Below are 22,901 nucleotides of genomic sequence, written 5' to 3' on the forward strand. Positions count from 1 at the left end.
GGCCAGGATGAATCCTTTTGATCCTTTTGCCTGCAGTGAGGTTTTTTAATTTGAAATTGATAACAGTGGATTCAGGTTCATTAAAAGACAGAGAGAAGTATTTTAATCACATGGACAAGGAGGAGGAAATTAATATACACTTCTTAGTTATGTTACTATGGTACTGGGTGATTTAACACCTTAGAGACAGCAAAAACCTCTTTCCTTGGTTATTCCATTCTTCCTCTGAAGCCAATGTTTGGGTTATCGATCACACACAAAAATTATTTTTTTCTGGACAAAATCCTTTATATTGGATCAGTTCCCCAGATAGTCTGAACAACAGTTTCATGATATTCCTGTTAATATACATTGTTCAGGAGTGCCTATTCAAGGTTATTACCAAAACTCCAATCAGAGAAATTAGTTTTCTCAGAAGCAAAACCGACTTGGAATTAAAGGACACAGTGAAATTTTGCCTGATAATAATCAGGAGTTTTGCCATTGACTTTAGTGGAGCTGGGATTTCATTACAGCTTTCTGATAACCTTTCATTGTAAACATTATATATGAAATCTCCTAGGTCTTTGGGCTGAAACTTAAAGCATATAAATAGGTTGGATAATATCTATAGTATTGCTCAGTAAAACTGCTATAATTAGTATATTCTTTCTACAGTGACAAAGGGGTGATTTTTTAGTAAATTCGTGTTTAGTGTAAAATGCTAATGATTAATGCACATGCTGCCTTTAAAGAACAGTTAAGAAACAGAGCTTACAGATTTTGTATTATGTCATTCAGACTAGCAGAATTTAGTAGATGCAGGGCACATGTACATGAGATACTAACTGCTCAGTAATCTAATAATACTGTGCAGTAATGTGACACAACACAAACAGTGCTAATACGCTGCTGTGCAGTATCATTAGCCTACTGCGCAGTAGCGTCACTAAAAAGATGTGTACTGGCACTACTGCACAGTAACTCCAGGCTCATTAATTTAGTACTTTATTATATAAGTACTAAATTTAATGCACAGTAATCACTGACCATTAATGAACATGTAAACACACGCATAATCTGCTATTAACCAAGAGAGTTCTGTTTGATGATTCTGTTACAAAGCTTTATATGGAATCAAATTATTACTTTCATTACAAGTCTATTGTAATCTTCCTGTTTTAGTTTAGAACAAACAGTTTGTCAAAATTGCATAAATTTCTTATGGTTTTTCTGTCTTTGCATTACTGTTTTTATATTTGAAGTATTGTTTGTTCAAAATAGATGTTAGCATCAGTAGCAATTTAGATAGCAAAGCTAAGACATAAATTGTATGATCTCAATTAGGAAGTATAAACTTGTATAAACTCATCAAACCCTGTTGCTGAGTAATTTTCATCTCTGCATGAGATTCACTGTTTCCAAGTCATACTTATTTTTTCAGTATAGTTGCTTTCCCCTGAACATCCTGCCTCATTATGATTCTGCCCTGCACCTTCTTTAAAGAATAAAATGTAAGAGTTATTAAATTGGAGTTTGGACAATAAGCTCTTATTTAGAGCTCAGATCTCACATGGGAGGCAATGTGATTTGGCCTAAATAAGAAAAATACAGTTGGAGACCTAATATTTTAAGTAGGATTAACAGTATTGATACCAAGTGCACTCATGATTTGGACTGAGTATATATTCTTTCTATATTTCTGTAAAATCCATATATGTTATAACATATTTTTCAAAACCAACTCTGAAATTTAGTTTGCAAAAAATTTATGCTAGGGGCCCAGTACTTATGACAGACTATACAATGATATGTCTCTATGTGTAGATGATAAAGCAGTTTTCATAGGCAAATGGATTTTAATTTCAGGTTTACAAACATAAGATGTAACAATGAGATCATCTATCTTATGTTTGGTAAAAAAGATTCAAATAAATTATGTAGTTACAGTTATTAATAGAATGTATGAGCACAGAAAATGATACAGTCAGTAACCAGTAGTTAACAAACTGATTCATTTTCCTTCTTATCCACAATTTTTAAATTAATTTTTTTAAATGGGTTCTTCAAACACAAAAATTATACAGAGCTCAACATGAAGAATGAGGTGAGCCAAAATGAACTACATTATGTCTTTTAAGTGGTATTTAGTATGTCTGTAAAACCTGTCAGATATGTATGCTTGTGTATATATATGGGGGAGTATATATATTTTTTGAGGTGTGTACATATATTAGTGTAATGTTTCTTCTATGAAATTTCTTGTATATATCTTACATCTACAAAATGTTTGGAAAGTTTAAATGAAATGATAGAAAAGACTGCCTGCTTGTTCAGTTACCATGAAAGTAATCTGTTGTTCAAAGGACTTTAGCTATTTTTATGAACTTCTGACGATATCGTTCAGAAAAATCATCTGCTACTTCTGTGGTGAATGTTCTTTGCTGGCTGAGAACAATTCTAGGTAGAGGCATTTCCAAGGGCAAGATGTTATTTATTTTGCTTACAGTTGTAAGTAGAGAATTCCTTTAGTTGAACAGAAAAATAATATAAGCCTTCCCCTCCCCAGGTTTGTCAGCAAAATTTTAACTCAGGGATGTCAAAGGTATGGCCTGTGAGCTGAACCTGTCCCAGAAAACTTTCTCCAGCCTGCTAGGCTTCTGGCAGGCAAGGGAATTCGGGGGCAGGGCTCATGGGAAGGGGTTGAGGGCACAGAATCTGGGGCCCCAGGGCTCCATTGGACATGGTTGTTGGCAGCAAAAGAGAAAGCAAGGGCTGTGCTGAAACAACCCTGTTCCTCCCTCAGCTGCTGAGCCTGCTGCTGTTCATTCTGCCTCCACTAGCCCAGCTGCAATGAATGACTGCTTGCCCCATCACCACTGGCACAACTTCTTCCACAGTCACTAGCACTAATGTGTCTGCCACTTGCCTTGTGGGTCTGGCCCATGAAGAGACCTGTCATCTAGATCTGATCCAAGGCATAGAGTTTTGATACTCCTGTATTAAGCTAACCAATGGGCTCTCTTTAAAGCTAAGAAGTTACCTTGTTTAAGTTTTTTTTAATTGAACATTTTCATTCTGTTGTTGATTAGCAACCAAAGATGATGATCTTTTTAAATAATGGCAATAGCTGTTATTAAACAAGATAACCTCTTTCAATTGCCACATTTCATTACAAAGATCATCTTCTTTGGTTGCTAATCAACAACAGAATGAAAATGTTCAGTTAAAAAAAATCTACAACTTGTGAAAGAGAGCTCAAAATACTTTTCAGTCTAATGTAGTAGGTTTTTGCAATATCTCTACCACTTCAGAACTCAAGAAAGATGCGTTCTCACTGCACTAGCACCCAGTGATAATGATTATATTTTGTCTTAAGCCCAACAATTTCTTCATAATGATTCAATTCTCAAGGCACTTCATTCAGAAGTCTTTGTTGAGCGTTATGTGAAATACAGAAGATAAGTGTTCTTTCCTTATAGACCTTAAGTTGACACAGACATAAAAAAAATAGGACAATAATTTATGTTGGAAAGGGCATGAAAGCATGTTGGTGAGATAAGTTTTAGGAAGTTTTAAACAAGATACAGCTTTTAAAGAGAGATTTGAAGAAAGGCAGAGAAGGTGTTAAAAATGTTGAGCAAGAAGTGAGGGACTGTTCCAACTGTAAAGTACGATAGAAGGCACAAGTCCCATAGCAGGAAGAGACAAAATAAACAACAAGGAGAAAGTTTGGATTTAATTGATAGAGTAAGATGAAAAAAAAAGGAAAGGTAAGGGCAGAGAGGTGTGTGGAAAGCTGAGGATGAGGATCTTGAGTTTCATGTGATAGAAAACAAAGTCAGCAGGGAGGCAGTGGCCCAAGCAATAGTTATAGTATGACTGTTTCTCCAGTACTTATGTTTTTAGTTTAGAAGAAGATATGAGTAGGGATCCTGGTTTTCCCTGATAAAAATTGCAAATTCTCTCATAAAACCCCCAAAATCTGTGATTAAAATAAAAGACCCCCCCCCACACACACACACACGCACACTCCCAGCACTGCTGGTGCCCCTAACTCCCCTCCACAGCCCCCTGGCCCTGCTGGTGCCCCTCAACCACCCTACAGCTGCCTGCCCCCCGCTCCAGCCCTGCTGGAGGGGGCCCCCAGCTGTCAGAGCTACAGGGCCAGGGACCCCCAGCAGGAGGCAGCAGCTGCTACAGCAGAGTGAAGCCCAGCTCCCCCTTGCTTCTTGCTTGCTGTGGGCTAGGGTGGGGGAGGCTAGCTCCCTGCTGCTATGTGCATTCCCCAGGGGGAGGGGAGACCTGCACCCCCCAGATATGAGGGCAGTGTGTGCTTAGGGGGTGCATCGCCAGGGCAGCATGGAGCTTGCAATGACAAACAGCTTCTTCATGCAGCCCCACTGTTCCCTGCCATGCTAGGCTGTGCCCACCAGGCTGCGGAGGCCCCACCCCAGGGTAGGCGCCTGCTGTCCCTGTCCTCCCTACATGAGCTCAATTCTTTCCCTCCCTGCCCCACTTACCTGCAGGAGCTGCTTTCCAGATGGCCTGGGGCTATGTGCTTGTACACGTATATGGCGTCCCCCTGGCTGCCTGCCCTCCTTCTGCTCCCCCCAGCCCTCTGCAGGCTGGAACTCTACCAGCCTATAGAGGGCTCATTGCAAAACCGCAAAATTCATAGTTCATCTCTAGTAAAATGATAAATCTGCATTTGCCTCCAGTAAAAGGTAAAATCTATGGTTTACTCCATTTTCCCATGGGAAAAGGAAAACCCAGATCCCTTGAGATGAGACATCAGAAGCTGGAGAGATGAACTTGAAGGTAATTGGGCAAGCAGTAATCTGAAGTATATGTAAGGGCAGTATTTATAGGAATAGAGCAAAACAGATTATAAAAAAAGAAACTGCATTCTTGTGCTTTCAGCTCCTAGATCCAAATTTTATCCTGAATCCTGGAGTGTTTCAGGTTTAGTGCTTTGCAAGGCTATGCAAACCTGTGCCTCCTACTGTTTCCTGGAACAGTTCAAAATGGTCATGAAGGTGGACAGCAAGAATCCCTGCATGCCTTTTGGCCTCTGAAGCTTCCTAAGGTACACCAATATATTGGCTGCCTATTGGATCAGCACTGATAAAAGGGAAATTTACATTATCGGCTATTGGCTCTTTTTGGCCATTGTAGCCGATAATGTTCTCCAATAATTAATTATGCCTTCTGGCCGGTGCCCCTGAATGCCTGGGTTCCTTCTCACCCATTGGGCTGGGGCCCCTGGACACCTTGGTTCCTTCTTGCAAGCCAGGGTGACCCCGGATATACCCTGATCCCCTCACCAGTGGACCAGGCTGGGCTGGAGTGGAACAGCTTCCACGGTGTCCTGGGCACTGGTGTGGCACAGACGGTGGGCTGGAATGGGTGCTATAAAAAATGCTGAATACCTCAGACAACTGGAGTGGTGAGACAGGGTGCCATCTTTGGCTGCCTTTTCTTTTTTTTTTCTTTGTAGGCTGGCGAGTGGGTACCTGTCAAGTTTTACTGTATTTTTCTCCCCTGGGAATCAGCTTCCCCCCCTCCCTTTACTTTCCTGCCATGACTTGATGTTAATTGGTTCTTAAAAAGGGGGAGGCTGAGGCAAAGGTTCCAAGATAGGCTCTAGACTCACCACCTGTAGGATAATGAGCTGTTGCCTTAAGGGCAAAATGCATGCTTCTGCCTTCCTTTGACATGCCCCATGCCTCACAGATGTTTTATAATTCTCTTGTTATGTTGGGGTCTCAGCCGCTATAGGCTTACCCCTCGCTCTCTAGCTAGGCATGTCAGTCAAAACTCACTAAGCAGGGCTTGACTCCAAGGCTGTAGTTCTCTAACCTGCTCAGATTCACGGCCCTCCGTTTCATACTCTCTGCAACACCAGGCCTACTGGCCCTTCTGCACTATGCCCCTGGGGTGCCAGACTGTTGGGTCCTCAGCTCCCTCTGGCTTTACCCCTCTTTCTGTAGTTAGGGCCATTCACCTAAGTCCATCCACTAGGACCTGGTTTCAAGGCTCCTATATCCCCTTCAAGCAATTCTGGGCTCATGGCCCTAGTGTTGCATCCCTAGTGCAGCAGGACCTCTTGAGCCCTCTATCATGTTGTTTCTTGGCGCTAATGAGGCCTCCTCCTCCCCTACAGCCTCAGCCACAAGCCACCAGCCTTACCATTAAATGTAAACCATAGGCCCCTATCGCCATAAAACAAAAATAAAAATAGGAGAGGCAAACTGCCTGCTTACATGCAATTGTGCTTATGTCTCACAGTGTGGTGCATTCTTCCCAAAGAGGCTGCCATAGCTGCCCCATAGCCATTGGGAGTCCCCTTCTCTGCTGCCCCCCTGACCTCCTCCACTTGAGGTTTATATGGTTCTGGCCTCTCCCTTCCTGTCGCCTGACCAGCTGGCAGGGCTCGATCCTTAACCCATGCTTGACTGGACAGCTGTGCCCAGAAGGTTCTGGATTTAAAGGGTCCGCTCTGCTTCCTGATAACAGGGCTAGGGCTCCATGTTAAGGTGGGGAGGGGTGGGCGGAGATGATCTGCCCAGCTTAGCCTGGCCCGGCCCAGTGTGACTCAATCCACAGTGCCCAGGGGTCTGTACCCCAGGAGTTAGGGGCAGAGCCTGGCAAGAGCAGCTGCTCTGCCTCCCCCCCCCCCGCCACCTGCTGTGTACAACAGGGTCCTTCCTCTGGTGGGGAGCCTGGCCCAGAGACCCCCCAGGCCAGGGCAGCCTCAGGCTTAGGTAGCTGCCCCCAGGCTGGGGTTGAAGGGCATAACCTGCAGCTGGCATGGGGCACTTTTACATGTGCTCTGGAAGTGAGGATGAGACGCTTTAGCTAGAGTGGTAAATACTGTCTCCTGTTTCAGTGTCCCCACGCTTAGAAATGGTGGTAGGGGCACTGGAATTAAAGCTTGTTTGATGAGTTTTATTACTAAATATCCATTATTGGATCAGTATCAGCCAATATGGCTGATTTAATAATCAGCTATTGGTGTTGGCCAAGAAAATCTTTGTCAGTGCACCTCTACTGAGAGCAGCTGAGCACACAAGAGAAAGCTTGCTGGCTGTACACCCCACTATCCCCAGTTGAAAAGGTGGGGAACAGAGCCCTGTGGAGTGCTGGAGGACCACAAGAAGGTGCAGACATTTCAAGAAATGTTTCAAGGGTCTTTTCTGAAGTACTTTGGCTATTATGAAGCACTTCTTTGGCCTCAAATGTCTTTATCCCCACTGTTTAGAGCACTTCAGAAGCCCATGCAGTACTTCAAACAACACATCAGTCTATGGCTTGAGCTTGGCTTCTGTGAAAATGTCCCTCCTAGTGACAGCTGGATTTTTACAGTAGAATGAAGCTGTCTTTTGAAGTCATTGTTGTGGAAGGAGAGACTGTCTCTCATGTAATTACATACCAAGCTCTGAAAATCAGTATAGTCACCCTTAACTGGATTCTTTCTTCAACAGGCAGCCAAAGTTGAGAGTAGGAAATTGGGGTGACAGGTAACCTCTGAGACTGAGCAAATAAACTATTAAACTCTTGTTCAACTATGGCTTCTTCAGTGTGCTGGGCCTTATTCTTAGATATAGGAAATTTCAGGTATATTGTGGTATGTAAGGAGAATTCAGGATCCAAAACAAATAGAAGCACATGAAACATCTGATAATCTAAATGCAAACATTTGATGGTGGTGGACATAACAGAAGATGAATGTTTCAGAGCACTTCCCTCTGCAGAGCATCACCTTATTCTTACTGGAGTAAAAGTATCCAGGGACCAGCTCACCTACCTTCAGTCAGCTACTGTCTTGATCTGACATTCACACTGAAGGTAAGCTGTTCCATCTGGAGTACCCTTTTCTTATAAAAAATAGTATTTCTACCTATTGTTAGCACCACAGCTTCCATATTCTTCACAGTCTATTCTCTTACCACTTGAAAAAACAGAATAATTAGCTTCTTTTCTCTTCCCCTACCCACTTATGGTCAAAATAATAATAATGCATTTATTATGCATAATAATAATAACAGCAATATACACAACTTAACTATATAATCTTACTACATCTACATGATATAAAACTAATTACATTTTTTATTTTAGCATATGTTTAGGTCCTAAAAATGTTGAACAGTTCTTTGGATAAGCTTTTTAAAGCTTCTTGTTACTGAACCTCTGAGCCTTTCGTAATTGTTTTTCCCTCTACAATATAACATGATCATGAAGGAAGGAAGGATCAAGGAAGAACCATATATAGGATAAAAATAGGATGCTTTCTCAAAACTTCCTACAGGGCCACTGGTTTTCACAACTGTGATAAGTTTGTTTTGACATTCAGTGTGCTATATATAGCAAGTTTAATTTTTGATTTCTTGACAATCTACTGGTTAACAGTGGCCCTTGCTTAAACAAATGAAACCCCAAAGTCTCATGCTGTATATTTATGTGGTTGATTATAATATAACAATGAAACGGTATCAGTTATTTGTGTAGAATGATTGATTGTATAAAAGTTCTATCTTCCAATTGTGTAGAAGTTATATCTTCTGTGTGTGTGAAGTAGTTTGCTCCTATGAAAAAGTTTAACATAAAACAATGATTCTCAACCAGGATGCCATGACACCTGGAGTGCCTTGAGATCTTTTTAAGGGTGTCGTTGAGTGTCACATAATATTAACACTATTAAGTCTGCAACCATGATTCACAAGATAAACCCAGAGATTTCAGATAGGAATTCATGGTGTTAAAAACATTCTGATATGTTGTGGTGTTTCTGAGTTCTTTACAACAACAAAAAATGCTCTGTCATTTTTCTGTAGTCAAACAATGAGTGAAAACTAGGAGCTGGCATTTTCTAAGTGTTGCTTCGAATCTATCAAGGCATGCCTGTCCATAAAGAGGTTGAGAACCACTGATGTAAAATATAGGTCTGTTTATCTCTTTTAATTTCCGAGGCACCACTACTTGTATATCATAAAATTATAGTGACTTTACTTTGTAATGATAGCTAAAACATACACCCTTGCAAATACATGCAGAAGAAAGACAAATGACTTTTATCTCCAAACATTTTGTTATATGAAAAAATACAGTGAACACAATTGAATAACAACTTCTAACAGTGCTATTAATGAGAAGAATCAGAGCCAGAGAATCAGGGAGAAAATAAGACAAGGCACAAATATTGTTTTATTTTTAAATTATATATATTGCAATTATGTCCAGAGGGTCCAAACAAGGACCAGAGCTCCTTTGTCTGATCTACACACAAACAAAATAAAGCAATCCCTCCACCCCAAAGAACCATATTTTCATAGATTCATAGACATTAGGGGCTGGAAGGGACCTTGTGAGATCATCGAGTCTAGCCCGAGGCAGGAAGTCTGCAGGGATCAAATGAACCCACCAAGACAAACATCCAAACACCTTTTGAATGAGTCCAAAGTAGGTGCTTGCACCACCTCTGGGGGGAGTCTGTTCCAAACCATGGACACTTGGACTATAAAAAAGTTTTTCCTTATATGGAGTCTGAATTGGCCTTCTAAAAGTCTGTGGCCATTAGACCTAGTTATCCCTTGGGGAGCCCTGGTAAATAAGTGTTCTCCCAGACCCTGATGCACCCGCCTTATATACGTATAAGCAGCCACCAAGTCCCCCCTGAGCCTTCTCTTTGCCAAGCTGAAGCATTCCGTGCCCTTCAGCCTTTCCTCATAAGGCTTGCTCTCTTGGCCTTTGATCATACAGGTGGCTCTCCTCTGGACTCTCTCAAGCTTATCCACATCCCTCCTGAGGTGGGGGGGAGGCCCAAAGCTGGATGCAGTACTCCAGCTGCAGCCTCACTAAGGCCAAGTAAAGCAGGAGAATGACATCCCTAGTTTTGCTTGAGATGCATTGGTGGATGCATGCCAGAGTTTGGATTGCTCTGCTGGCCACGGCATCGCACTGGGGGCTCATGTTCATCTTGTGGTCAATCAAGACACCCAAGTCTCTTTCGGCTGCAGTGCTAGTGAGCATAACACTGCCGAGCCTATAAGTATGATGTTGTTTTTTTCTTCCAAGATGAAGTACCCTGCATTTCTCTGTGTTGAATGCCATCAGGTTTTGTTCCACCCACTTTGCAAGCATTTCCATAGCAAGACTGAAGAAGTGGATAAAACAGAAATGAAAATTGGGGTATACATTACAAATAAAAGCAAGAACATTTTGCACCCATCAGTAGTCTCAGTGGTCCCACTAGACCCAGGTCACCAGCTGCCTCACTAGTTCCACACAATATAGTTTTGTAGGTAGATAGGATAATTACCTGAACAATTTCTTGAGTTATTTAAATATAAAATATGTAATCCTGTAATATTGTTTAATTAAATAAACGATACAAAAGACCAAAAATAATCATGTATTTCATATGGATTTAAACAATTTATTCCAGTAAATGAAGGCAAAAGGCTACATAATCTTATTTAATTTGTTTTTGTTTTAGAACGTCAACTGTGCACATCGATGGCTGGTTCAAATGCTCTCCCTTCCAATGTAGCTGGTATCAGTAAAGAGCTGATAGAACTGCAGCACCTCATCCAGTTTCCAGAGGAAGTTGCAAGTATCCTGACTGAACAGGAACAGGATCTGTACCGAAAGGTCTTACCCATTGACTACCTCTGCTTCTTAACCAGGGATCTGGGTAATGCTGAATGCCACAGTAAACTTCCATGTATAAAAGATTCCATAACTGCAACTATTCTTTCCTCCCCAAATGGTGAACACAATGCTGTCGAAGATCTTGTAACAAGATTTAATGAGGTAAGGCAAGATGTTTTATTTACTTTATATGTAAATTATTTAGCTTTCTAATGCAATATCTGGGTCAGTTTTATTCCTTTGTATCCAGAGACAGAATATAGATCTATGTGTTTATGTTTTAAAAAGGTGGCTAGGAGATTTATCTATATAACTTCCATTGAAATTAGTGAAAGTTATATAGCTAACCTCCCTAAACAGAGAGAGTTAATTAACTGTATTAATTTGAAGTTAGGCAGAACGCAGAGCATAGGTGCACCTTATAAGCTAATTAAATAAGTGTTGCATAAACTTTTATGAGTTCAAGCTCACTTCATCAGATGCTGTACTTCCCTAGTCAATTTTGAACATATTAGTCCAGGGAATCTCAGGGTGCCTCTCTATAAGTTGGGAAATAGGGGTTTGCTGCTTACAGGGTGTGTCTACACATGCATTTACTCCATCTTAGATTTACTGTGCAGTAACCTACTGTACAGCAAGGGTTTTTGGGTAGGTGTCTATACATGTAGGGATTAGGGAGAAGATTTTCTCCCAGGTCCCTGAAGCCTTTCAATGCACCCCTGTGGTCACTTGGGAGAGCTCCAGCTGCAGCTGCCAGCACCTGGCAGCAATCTTAAAAAGACAGCCCCACTCTCTGGGCAGCCTCTTCCTTGCCTAGGAGCAGCATGGCAAGTGCAGAGACAGCATGCAGCAGCTTTCTCCATGGCCACCCTGCCTCCCTGTGCACCTCGTCCAACAGACCTGGGATGATGAGCAGTGGCTGGATGCATTTCAGCTGACCCGGGTCACCTTCCGGGACCTGCTCCACCAACTCCAGTCCCACCTGGAGCAGCAGGACACCAGCATGTGCCCGACCCTCCCTCCTGACCCCTGGCTGGACCTCAAGCTTCTGAAGCTGGCCATGCCTGCCAGCCTCCACTATGTGGACACCTGTTTGGTGTGAGCAAGGCCACCACTGGGGAAGCCTTCTGGAAGTATAGGAGGCCCTCCAGGATGTGCTGGCAGATTCTGTGCTCCATGTCCATGACACTTTGGTGATGGTGGGTCCTCCTGGACTTGACCCACATCCCAGTCACCTGCCTGCCCCACAGAGACCATCTCTATTACAGCCATAAGGGATTTCACTCCATGGTCCTGCAGGCTGTCGTGAACCACCATGTCACATTCACACATGTAAGTGCTGGCTGGGTGGGCACAGCTCATGATGCTTGCATAATTTGGAACTCCAGCATGGTGGGACTGGTGGAGAGCAGGTGCTTTGTGGTGAGGCTGCTGGACCTGCAGCTAGGTGCCATTGTGTTTCCACCCCTGCTCATTGGGCACTGGCCTTCTGCTCCTGCCCTGGCTGATGCGGCCCTACACCAGCCACCCAGACCCCCTCCAGGCCCACTTTAGCCAGTGCCTGGACCTGTACCCTGGTCAAGTGTGCCTTTGGCTGCCTCAAGGACCACTGGCACAACCTTACTGTCTGCCTCGAGGTCACCAAGGAGAACCTCCCCTGGGTTATCTTTGCAGCCTGCAAGCTGCATAATATCTGCAAGGCCCAGGGGGAGCTGTTCCATGAGGCCTGGGTGGAGGAGGGGCAGCCGGCAGAGGCTGCCTGGCAGTGGGAGCACCACCTGCAGTGGCAGGTCCCCCCCTCCTGCCTCCCTCCTCAACATACAGATTCCCTTCCTCCCTCCCACCTCAACACAGAGAACCCCCTCCCCAACAAACAGAGCCCCTATACCACCTACCCCACCCACCAATAACAAAAACCCTCTTCCCAGTAAAAACTATGTACAAAGTGGGGGGTTTTGGTGTCTCAGAGTGAGGTTCATGGAGTTGGAGCATCTAGGAGGCAGAGACTGTGGACAGTTGGCCAGTACCCTGGCCTCCTGCTGGTCCTCCATGGGTGTACACACCATGGCATGTGCAGTGGGCGAAGGGCTCACCTGGGGGTGATGGTGGCCACTGGCCCTCTGACACAGGCAGCTTCGCCTTTTGCCAGGGGCTGTCCATGGTCACCAGAGCCAGTGTGGGGTCCTGTCCCTACTGCTGGCTGCTCCAGCTCTGCACCCACATGGAGCCAAGGTAAGTGACAGGCCTGGGCCCAGGCAGGGGAAGGTCTGTATGACTGACCACAATCGTGGTTTGGCTGTGCCCAAAAGACCATGCCTGCAAGACATGTCACCAGAGGAGGGACCCTCGAGAGTGCAGTATCCCACAAGTGATTCATCGGGGGAGCAGCTCCTGCCACTGCACACACCCTGGGAGGGCATGGGGGCATGGGCCTCCAGCTTTGCATGCGGGATGAGGGCAGGCTGCTGCTGCGGGCTGGGGCAGAGTGGCACCAGGCTCTTCATGGTGGGGGGATTGCACTTGGGCTGCACTCGAGATGGGCAGCAGTGGCACTGGGAGGGGGACTACAGGGCTGCAGCCACCAAAATTCATCCTATCCCCCTTCCCAGAGCTGGCCCAACCTGCCACAGCAACCTACCCTTGCCCCATGTGCAGATCTGGGGGCATATGCCCCCCTATCTCCTCCCAGGGTGTGTGTGCAGCAGTGGGAGACCCCCCCCCCATGCCTCCTGGACAAGCTATTCATGGCTCTGTCCCACATTCTGCCCCAGCTCTGCATCACCTGACCCTGCCCCAGCCCCACTCCCTCCCCCCCCGCTGGGGCCTTGATCTGCCCCCACCATGCCCCTTCCCTTACAATAGACTTACCAGCTGGATCCAGCTGCTCTCCATGCTGCCAGGCTCTACTCCTGGCCATCTACATGCTGCACTATGGCTGTGTGCGTGCATGGGGCATGTATCAGTCACATTATCAGTCAAATCAGCCAAAAAAAAACAGCTGCCAGTATTGTCAATTTTCCTTATGTTGGTGCCAATCCAATACAATATGGGACTGATATATCAGTGCACCTCTAGTAATTGTGCTTTAACTCTATTCTTTGCATATTCTTTCACATACAACCATAAAAAATAATTTGTATTTTTAAATGAGAGTTTAAAATCAAATTGGTACTCAAAGGAGAGCACAGAAATATGAAGGTGGATCAGTCCCGGTATTAATCCCAAAATGAATGTTCTGTTTTGCAAGTAAATGGGATCCATTTTGTTCAACATGTTTTTAAAATCATGCCTTTTTTTAACTAATGTTTTTTGGTAGTGTGAAGAATCTTAATGCCATCAGCTAGAACAAGTGAAGGGTACTTTTCCCTTGGTCATTAGTGTAGACACGGGGTATGGTGATTGAAGAACCTAGAGTCTGTGCTTTCTTACGACCTGGCAAACCACAGTTGCCGGAATAGTTACCTTGGGTATTTTGCAGTTAGCTTCTTATGTATCACATTTTGATACTGCCGCTGATCCTTTCATTTCACAGTACTTTTTGGCCCTGTTGTAGGACTAATTCTTCATGCCACTGTAAATCTATTTCTTGGCTAGCCAGTGAGTGTGCTAAATAACAGTTAGTCAAAAATCAATCCCAGGTTAGTAGCCTATTGGGCTAGTATGGTTACGTTTCTGTAGCCAGTGGTACAAAAGGGAGACTATTCTCATTTGACTCACCAGTCCAAATGACTTGGTACCATTGTTCAACAGGATCAAAATGGTGTACTTTGGCATGAATCCAAAAACAAAGCTTGAACTTATCACCTCAGTCACCTCTGGAGTTGTAGTGAATTGCCTTAACTGCTTTGCATCCTTGTTCCTACATAATACTATGGTGTATTATTGCCAAGTATCATCTGAAATAGACTTCTGACAAAAATTGAAAAATACTGTGATTAAGTGGAATTATTGTACAATATGTGCTGCCTGTAATAAATCAGTATCTTGGTAACTGCTTTATTTTACGGTTGAATATATCTGTTGTCATAGCTTATCAGTTAAGAGTGGACTTCCTAAATATATTTGTTTATAAATATACAAGAAAATTCCTGCACAAAGAGTCATGCTTTTGTTGGCAAAAGGTAGTGAGTACTTGCTGATTTTCTAGCATTGCCTATAAAAATAATGGAGTGCCTTTATAATGTGGGAGCCAAAATATATTCAAAATGACAGGCTTCTGATATATAACAGGAGAAATTATTTTATACCATTGTTCTTTTCTTCAGTGAGCAATTATTGAATGCAAAATTTTTCATATTGCATATTACCTTTAGTAATTTTTTTGATAAATGTAACCATAGATTTATGCAACTGTTTTAACAGCTGCTGTTTTATGATAAAAAGAAATTTCAGTATTTGCTCTAAAGACCAAATCCTGACATTCTTCTAAGAGTTTCCATTAGATAAGGAATGCAGGACTGGTAAAATATAATAAAAAATTTGCCCTTTAGATTTAATTATATAGGGCTAAATCAAGATCTCATCCATATTAATTTGTTGTTATAATTTAAATTAGAGTGATATCCACAGACCTCATTCATGAATGGGGCTGCAAACTTCCATTGACCTGATGGTGCAGGATCAAGCCACTGAGGGCAGAAGTATCATCCATTTCCTTTATATAAGAAAAATATGAAGTCCCCTTGCTATTACAAAGCTTTTGCTTGCTAGCTATTATTTAAATACTGTCACTGGAGGACACAGACAATACAAAAGTGTTATTTGCTGGCAGTTTTATTTGCTTTGATTTTCTTAAATCATGCTGCTCATTTGAATTATAATATTTGGCCTGAGGAAGAGCAAAGGCTATCAAAGGGGAAAGAGTCTGTGGTACATGGTTAACATGAGGCATTATGAAATGGGAGTGATTAATAAACTGCTGACCAAGAGAAAGGAGCAGAATCAGAAACCAGCTTTCCTATGCACAGATACATATGGTGACCCAGTATATTTTAGATTCAAACAGCAAATTGTGGTGTGAGTAAAAGCAGACTCTTCCTGCTCTCTGTATTTGTGAAGCATATTACTAGACATACTGGTTACTAATGACAAAGAAGAAAACATGAATTCTCTTTTACTAACATGCCCACTGTATACTGGTTGTTCATTTCTGTTGGATTCTGGAAGCAGTTCTGCGCAGTAATGTTCACTCATCAGGAATACTCTCCAGAAAGTTCTTCTGCCACTGCAAGACAGGATGACAATAGTTGGAACTCCTGCCTTGTGTAATGTTTTATTAGACATCTATTTGTTTTAATATGGATCCAAAATAGTGAGCCTATGATTCCTGTTTAATTTGTGGGAGACCTTGGATTGACTGGGTCTGCCTGTGTGGGAGTGTAAATCTATTTTTGTCAGCTATTCCTGTCCTAAGATCACAGTGTGATAATCTTGTTATATAACCCCTTGAAAGTGCAAAAAAGTAAAAATAAATAAAATTAATAGCCAAATAAAAAAAACTTCCAGAGCAAGTGCCTGGCCTTACTATTAATATAACATATCAAAAGAAAACTGCTGTTTTTCTCCCAGCCAGAAGAGAGTTGAAGGAGATTACATTTCGTGTAGATGAAAAGATCCTAGCAGTGGGTTTAAAAATAAAAGTAATTAGTTTAAAGATAGAATAAGTGGTTAGGAAAGATCCTTGCTTTGGCTCCCAGACTTCTGTAGAAATGAATACTACTCAGAATTTTTTCAGGATCTCTTGAAGAATGTGAATACCTGCTTCCTCAGGAACCATGAATGATTAGTTTTAACTTTAGACAGAAGTAGAGATTATGATTGGTGCTATTTCTTTGATTCTCAACCCTTTTAGAATCAAGACACCCCACCAGAATTTTTCTGAATTTAGTGGCACCCTATTTCAAAAATGTTATAAAAAAATAAGTAGTGACATGTTTATGAATGTTATTAAAACTTTTCTTCTAAAGTCCCTTTACCTTAGATTAGATCTCTTTAAAAAAAGAAAGAAAAATGTTTAGATCTTTAGATCTAAATTTTTTACATTTTTAAAAAAATTAAAAATATGGAAATAAAGTAGAAAGACTGCTTTTAAGGCAGTGTTACTGTTGAGAAGTTAAGAAGTTGAGAAGTTCTTGAAAAATATTGGAAACCCAAAAATTCAAAAAATGAAAACACTGCAGGGTCATCGCCCCATAGTTACATGGATACTAGGTAGTGACTAGGGCTTTGCAAAATGTTGATCGGTGTTTCGTTTCGAAGCTGTTTTGATGTGCTTCAGGCTCAAAACAGTGAAATTGAAAGGCTTCAGAACAAAACAAGGGCACTCAATCAGTGAGTGGGGAATCAAGTGGGAGGCTGGGGAATTGAACCAGTAGCTGGAAGAATGTTTAGGTCCCTGAACATCCCCCCTAGTTCAGTTTCCCAGATCCCTGATCTTTCTCCCAGCTCTTCCAGGGGGTATGGGCCCCTGGATGATGCAGGATGACAGCAAGCTGTCGCTGCCAGCTGGGGATAGCAGCAGCTCTGGGCTATTTCCCCAGCTGGCAGCAGCAACCTGCTGAAACACTGCACGCAGATCCGGGGGCTGCCTCCCCCCAGGAAGAGTTGGGGAAATGATCAGAGAGCTGGAGAATCAAACCAGGAGCTCTGGCTGACAGGTAAATTTGTCCCAGCTCTGGGACAGTACATGGCACCCTGCTGACCAACCCTGCAATCACACCATGGTGCAGCTGCCACATGGGTGCCAGGCAGAGGGTGGCAATCCCTGCTGCTCTGCCACAGGTGCCCAGAGGCCTCAATCTCTGCTGCCAGAGCTGGTGAGTGCGGGACTTTTTTGTTGTTGTTTTTAAAAAACTCTGCACTCGCCAGCTGTGGAGCATGTGGATAACAGCATGCTGATGGCTGGGACCAGTGCCAGCACCCGAGTCTGCCCACTGCAGCCTGCGCCGAGCTCAGGGAAGAACTCTGTGCTGGCACTGACCCTAGCTGGCAGTGGCAGCCTGCTGTCATCCTGCAGACAGATCTGGGGGCTCATGCCCCCCTGGAGGGATGTGGGGCTGTGCCAGACTTTTGGAATTATTGTTTCAAAAAAGTGTAATTGTGAAGATAAATTTGGAGAAACCTTGAACTTACTGAAATTAATAGGAATGTTACCATTGACTTCAGTTGGACCCATGTTTCATCCGTTTCTTTTAAACCTTGTTTTACCAATCCTAAAAACGAAAAAATGATTCTTTTGCTTGTAAACTCACAGTGAAGTACCTTAACATTTTAAAACTTCCTTATAATTTGTGTGTTCCAGAGTTGGATTGTATTTTTAGATTAACAAAATATAAAATACTTTGAGATTGTATTCTTAGTTATTGCCATGGCCTGTGTTTTGTCCTTGTTTCTTGTACATGTGAAGTATATACAAAATAACAAAGGTACAGTAGAATAATTTTAATAGATTTCAAAGGGAAAATAATGCTTCTTAATTTAGTTTTCTTAACACATGACAAAAAAAATTGGGCAGTAGAATAACCAGGCAATTTTGTTTTTTCTTTTCTCTTTCCTCCTACAGTTGGCTGAGGTTTATGATTATTTCATTAGAGGGACATAAGATTTGTAATGCTTTTGACCTGTTTGGCTTGAAACACTATTTCTTTTATATGTGTACTTGTATTTTTCCTATAAACTGTGCATTTTTCACACACACATTTTAATGTTCCTGTCACTAAATAATTTGTGAGGTGGGACCTTTTGTGAAATGTTAGGACACAGTTGCGAATTTTCAACAATGGCAAACTAAATAATACTTAAAAATTGTGCATGAATATTCTGTGAGTGTCCAGAATCGGCTCTCAAGTACTAGGCTTTGACATGACAGTCTCTGTAGCTACAATATGGTGAAAGGAGACTATTTTATAAAAACACAGGAAAATTTAATTGTTTTATTAAAAATGATAAATCTTTAAGTTTGAAGGTAATTTAACATAGGAATTAGCATAATTTTAAGTCTTTTATTGTGAAAGAAAAGTCCTTCAGAACCTCTAAGAATGCATGGTTGCACTGATATATTAACTTCTAAAGAATTTGAAGACGATTATGGGTCTGACATCTCCACTCATTTGTAGTACTTTTTATATCATTATAACTTTGTTTAACTACTTAAATTAATTTCATTTTGACAGGTATGAGAGGTGAATCAGGCATTAGATTTTTTAGAATATTCTGAATTATTTTTAGCCTTTTATGTATAGGAATGCTGCCAAAAGATTTTAAACTATATTGTAGCCTATGCCATATGCTTTTTGGTATGTTCATGATTTTAGTCCCTACATGAACATTCCAGGCCACACGCATTCATTGTCTACTTATAAATATGAATTGTGTGTACCAACTGCATACAAAAGCTATGCTGTTTAAAAGATTGATCAAAACTTAGTTATGTGATACACAGTCCTTCTGAGCACAACTTGTACCCATCAGAAAGGTACAGCTGATGTTTCATTTCCTTCTAATAATATCCTAGGATATTGTAGAATCAAGTACAAAGCTCTGTCAAGAGTGGTGCAGTGGATCAAGTTAAAGGTATATGTTCTTTCCAGTTACACAAGTTGCTTATGTAATTAGCAGTGATGACATTGAGATTAGAATAAATTATTATAACATTTCTTTTATTTTATAGGAAGAAGTAGTTAGCCATATTAGTCTGAAATCAAGCAGGAGGCAGCATACAGATACATTTTCTAAACTAGCTGAATCAGAGATGTATAAGTTTTCACAAGCTCAGTTCATCAGGTGCTTAACATTTTATGCATCTTAAGCTCATGAATCTCTAATTCATTTAGTCAAAAAGGTGCATCTTTACTCTGCCTTCTGTTTGGTTTTACAGTTGAATGTGAATGGTGAGACTTTCAGTTCAACTTAAAGTGAAAGATGATGATGAGAATTTGTGTTAAGGTAGAGTGCCAAATCCCCAATCAATATTCAGTTCCCATTATGCCAAGATAAAGAGCGATTTTTAAACCAGAAGTGGGGGAAAGCTGAAAGATGTCAAAGCGCACACAGGTCAGATTGACGCAGTGCCAAAGGGGGGCATCATTCAGATTCTGTACTGTCTTGAGGAGGATAGTAAGGGAGTAAGAGGTATAACTATAGATAATGGTATGGATAAGTCAAAACATCTAGAGTTCCAAACAAACAGTATGAAAAGAAACAGACAGCAGAGCCAGGACAGAATTTACAAGTGCTTCTACACAAATGCCAGAAGCCTAGAAAATTAAAATGGTGAGCTAGATTTCCTGGTATTAAATGCTGACTTTTGACATAATAGGCATCTCAGAGACTTGGTAGAAGGACAGTAATCAATGGTGTAATTTTTTTAAGAGGTTAAAAACTATATAAGAATGACAGAGCAGGATGTGCAGGTGGAAGAGTGGCACTGTATATTAAAGATAGTATAGATAGTACAGCATAAAAAATCTCTGTGGGTAGAAGTTCCATACTTAAGTAAAAATAATATAGTACTAGGATTGTACTATTGACCACCTGAATAGGAAGGTGAAGGTAATTACTAAATGCTCAGGTTGATTAGAGAAACTGTTAAAATGGGACAAGCAATAGTAACAGAAGTTCAACTATCCTCCCATAGATAAGGTAACATCTCATCAGAGCAAGATGTAGAAATAATTTCTGAATGTGATGTATGACTGCTTTCTAGAAGAAGTCATCTTGGAACCCACAAGAGGAGAAGCAATTCTAGATCTAATCCTGAATAACATGCAAGACTTGTGGTTGTTTGTGATTCCCTTCTGCAGGACACAGAAGCACCAATTTGTCATTCAGATTTGGAGGCCCAGGAGGTGTGTTGCCTGTCTGGAGCCCAAATTCAGGACATCACAGAGAGTCTGCCAAAGCTCATCAATCCTTCGAACAACTACCTTTTCCTGCTTGTCCATATAGGCAACAACAGTACTGCCAGGAATGACACTGACCAGATCAAAGGTAATGATGAGGCTCTTGGCAGGAGGATTAAGCACAAGTGGTGTTCTTATCAATCCTTCCCATGGAGGGCAGAGATCCAAGCAGAGACCTTTGTATCCTGGAACTGAACATGTGACTGAGGTGAGGTGGTGGTGTCTACATAAAGGCTTTGACTTCTTCAACAATGGACAGATATTCTTGGGAGGAGGGCTGCTATCAAGAGATGGGATCCATCTGCTTGTCCATCGGAAAAACATCTTTGGGCATCATATGGCCAACCTGGTGAGAAGGGCTTTAAACTAGGTTCCAAGGGGAATGGTGATCAAAACCCTCCAGCAACTGAGCATGCAGTCCAGAGGGTAAAGGACTCAAAGAAGCAATTCAACCCTAGGAAAGGGCCAGAGAGATACAGGACTTCAACAAGTGGGCATAAAAGGGAAGCGAGAAGGTCAAAATGCAAAATACGTCCGATGCATGTATACAAATGCAGGGAATATGGGGAATAAACAAGATAAGATGGAAACCTTTGAAAAGCCTGTGCAAAGAATTATGATCTTTGTGACAGAGGACATGTTCAGGGTCAGGTCTCAAGCTGGCCCACCCACCTCTCTATAGGGCAGTCTGCCCAGTCTCGTCTGCCATGACTTTGCTATTACAATAAACTGGTGGTTAATGCTGGAGGCTTCCCATTACATGCCCTGATGCCAGGGTATGTTATCTATAGCTTCATGCCTCCCCTATACCATGGCCCATGCCTCACAGATGGCATCCAAGATCCCAGCCTCAAGCTGGGCCTAACCTAGTCCCCCACCAGGCCTCACACACTCATACCGCCACCCTCTTGCTGGGGCCTCTTGCACTTCACCCCCTCTGACAGGGTCTCTTGCTCATCACACCATACTGTGCCCCCTCCACGCTGCTCTGCTCTCTCCTGTAGCAACCCTTCTGGCCACCAGGCTTATCCGAATCATGGCTTAGCTGGTGACATGCAATCTCTTGGACCTCTCCTGTGACCCTCACCTGGGTAGTGCCAGCCAGTTCACCACATGGAAGGCCAACTTTGTCTAGCTCCTCGCCAGGCTTCCTATACACAACACCATGATCTTGTGGGGGTTGGCCCATGTGCTGTCCTTCTGACCATCATTCAGTCCTACTCAATGCACTCCCTGGGGCTACTCTTCAGACCATCCCTTCAGCTGTACTCAACCCCAAATTACTCCTAGTCCTTTAGGTTGTGAAGACACCCTACTCTGGGTGGGCCCACCTACACTCCTGCTCTTTCAGAATCTCTCAACTGCCCCTCTCTAGGGCTCCACAGCTGCCCCCTCTCTGAGGCCACACAACTGCCCCCTCTCTAGGGCCACACAACTATCCCCTCCCCAGGGCCTCCAGGGCCTCCATGGTCTTGCACCCCTGTGGGGCCTAGGGTTTAGGTGCCTTGACATGCTTTACACCCAGGAGGTTCACGGTCCTGGTATTTAAGTGGGGCTGCTACACCACCGGTAGGCCCACCAGGCCTGCCTATCCCAGCAGGATACAGTTTCAAGTCATATCCAGGACGAATGAGGCCTCCTCTGTCCCTATAGCCTCACCCTTACCTCCAAGGTGTTCCAGTAGCAGCTCAGCCCAATGTTGTCTCCCTGGCTGCTCAGCATAGACTGTTGCCTCTCTGGCCTATGTTTGAAAATGGCTGCCCTCATCAGGCACCTGGTGCCTGCCTGCTTCTGCCCTTAAAGTGGCAGGCACCAAAGGTGTACTGCCATAATCTGATAGCGGTGACCGAGACCTGGTGGGACAGCTCCTATAAATGGTATGTGAACGTCAAAGGTTACACTCTATTTTGGAAAGACAGGGTTGGGAGAAAAGGTGGTAGTGTGTATTGTCTTGTATGTCAAAAACACGCATATGCTTGTTGCCTGGTTCAGGAAGAAGAAAATGGCAAAGCAGAATGAATTTGGGTGAAGATGAATAGTGAAAGACTCAGCACTGATATAATGGTGAGGATTTATTATAGACCACCTAATCAGGAAGAGGAGGTGGATGAGGCAGTCTTCAAGCATATGACAAAGTATCCAAAAGCTGATGGTACTGATGGGAGACTTCCATTACCAGACATCTGCTGGAAAATGCAGCCAAACATAAAATGGCAAGCCAGTTCCTAATGTCTATGGAGGACGACTATCTCTTCCAGAAACTGGAGGATACAACTTGGGCAGTGGTCTCCAACCTTTTTATGGTGAAGATCACTTTTTGTAAGTAAAGTGCACCCCAGGATCTACCACCCCTGCCTTTTGCCCCCC

At 42.7% G+C, this 22,901-nt stretch overlaps 1 protein-coding gene across 1 annotated transcript in view; it reads left to right on the forward strand.

The window, feature by feature from the left end:
* PLCE1 (phospholipase C epsilon 1) overlaps positions 1-22,901 on the forward strand; it is a 275,495-nt gene that overhangs the window by 142,367 nt on the left and 110,227 nt on the right. Inside the window, exon 3 of the mRNA XM_019556091.1 lies at positions 10,481-10,797. Coding sequence (XP_019411636.1) covers positions 10,481-10,797 — 317 coding nt within the window. The remainder of the gene's footprint in view (positions 1-10,480; positions 10,798-22,901) is intronic.

Source organism: Crocodylus porosus, unplaced genomic scaffold (genome assembly GCF_001723895.1).
Source record: "Crocodylus porosus isolate Cpor-Errol unplaced genomic scaffold, CroPor_comp1, whole genome shotgun sequence".
NCBI lineage: Eukaryota > Metazoa > Chordata > Crocodylia > Crocodylidae > Crocodylus > Crocodylus porosus.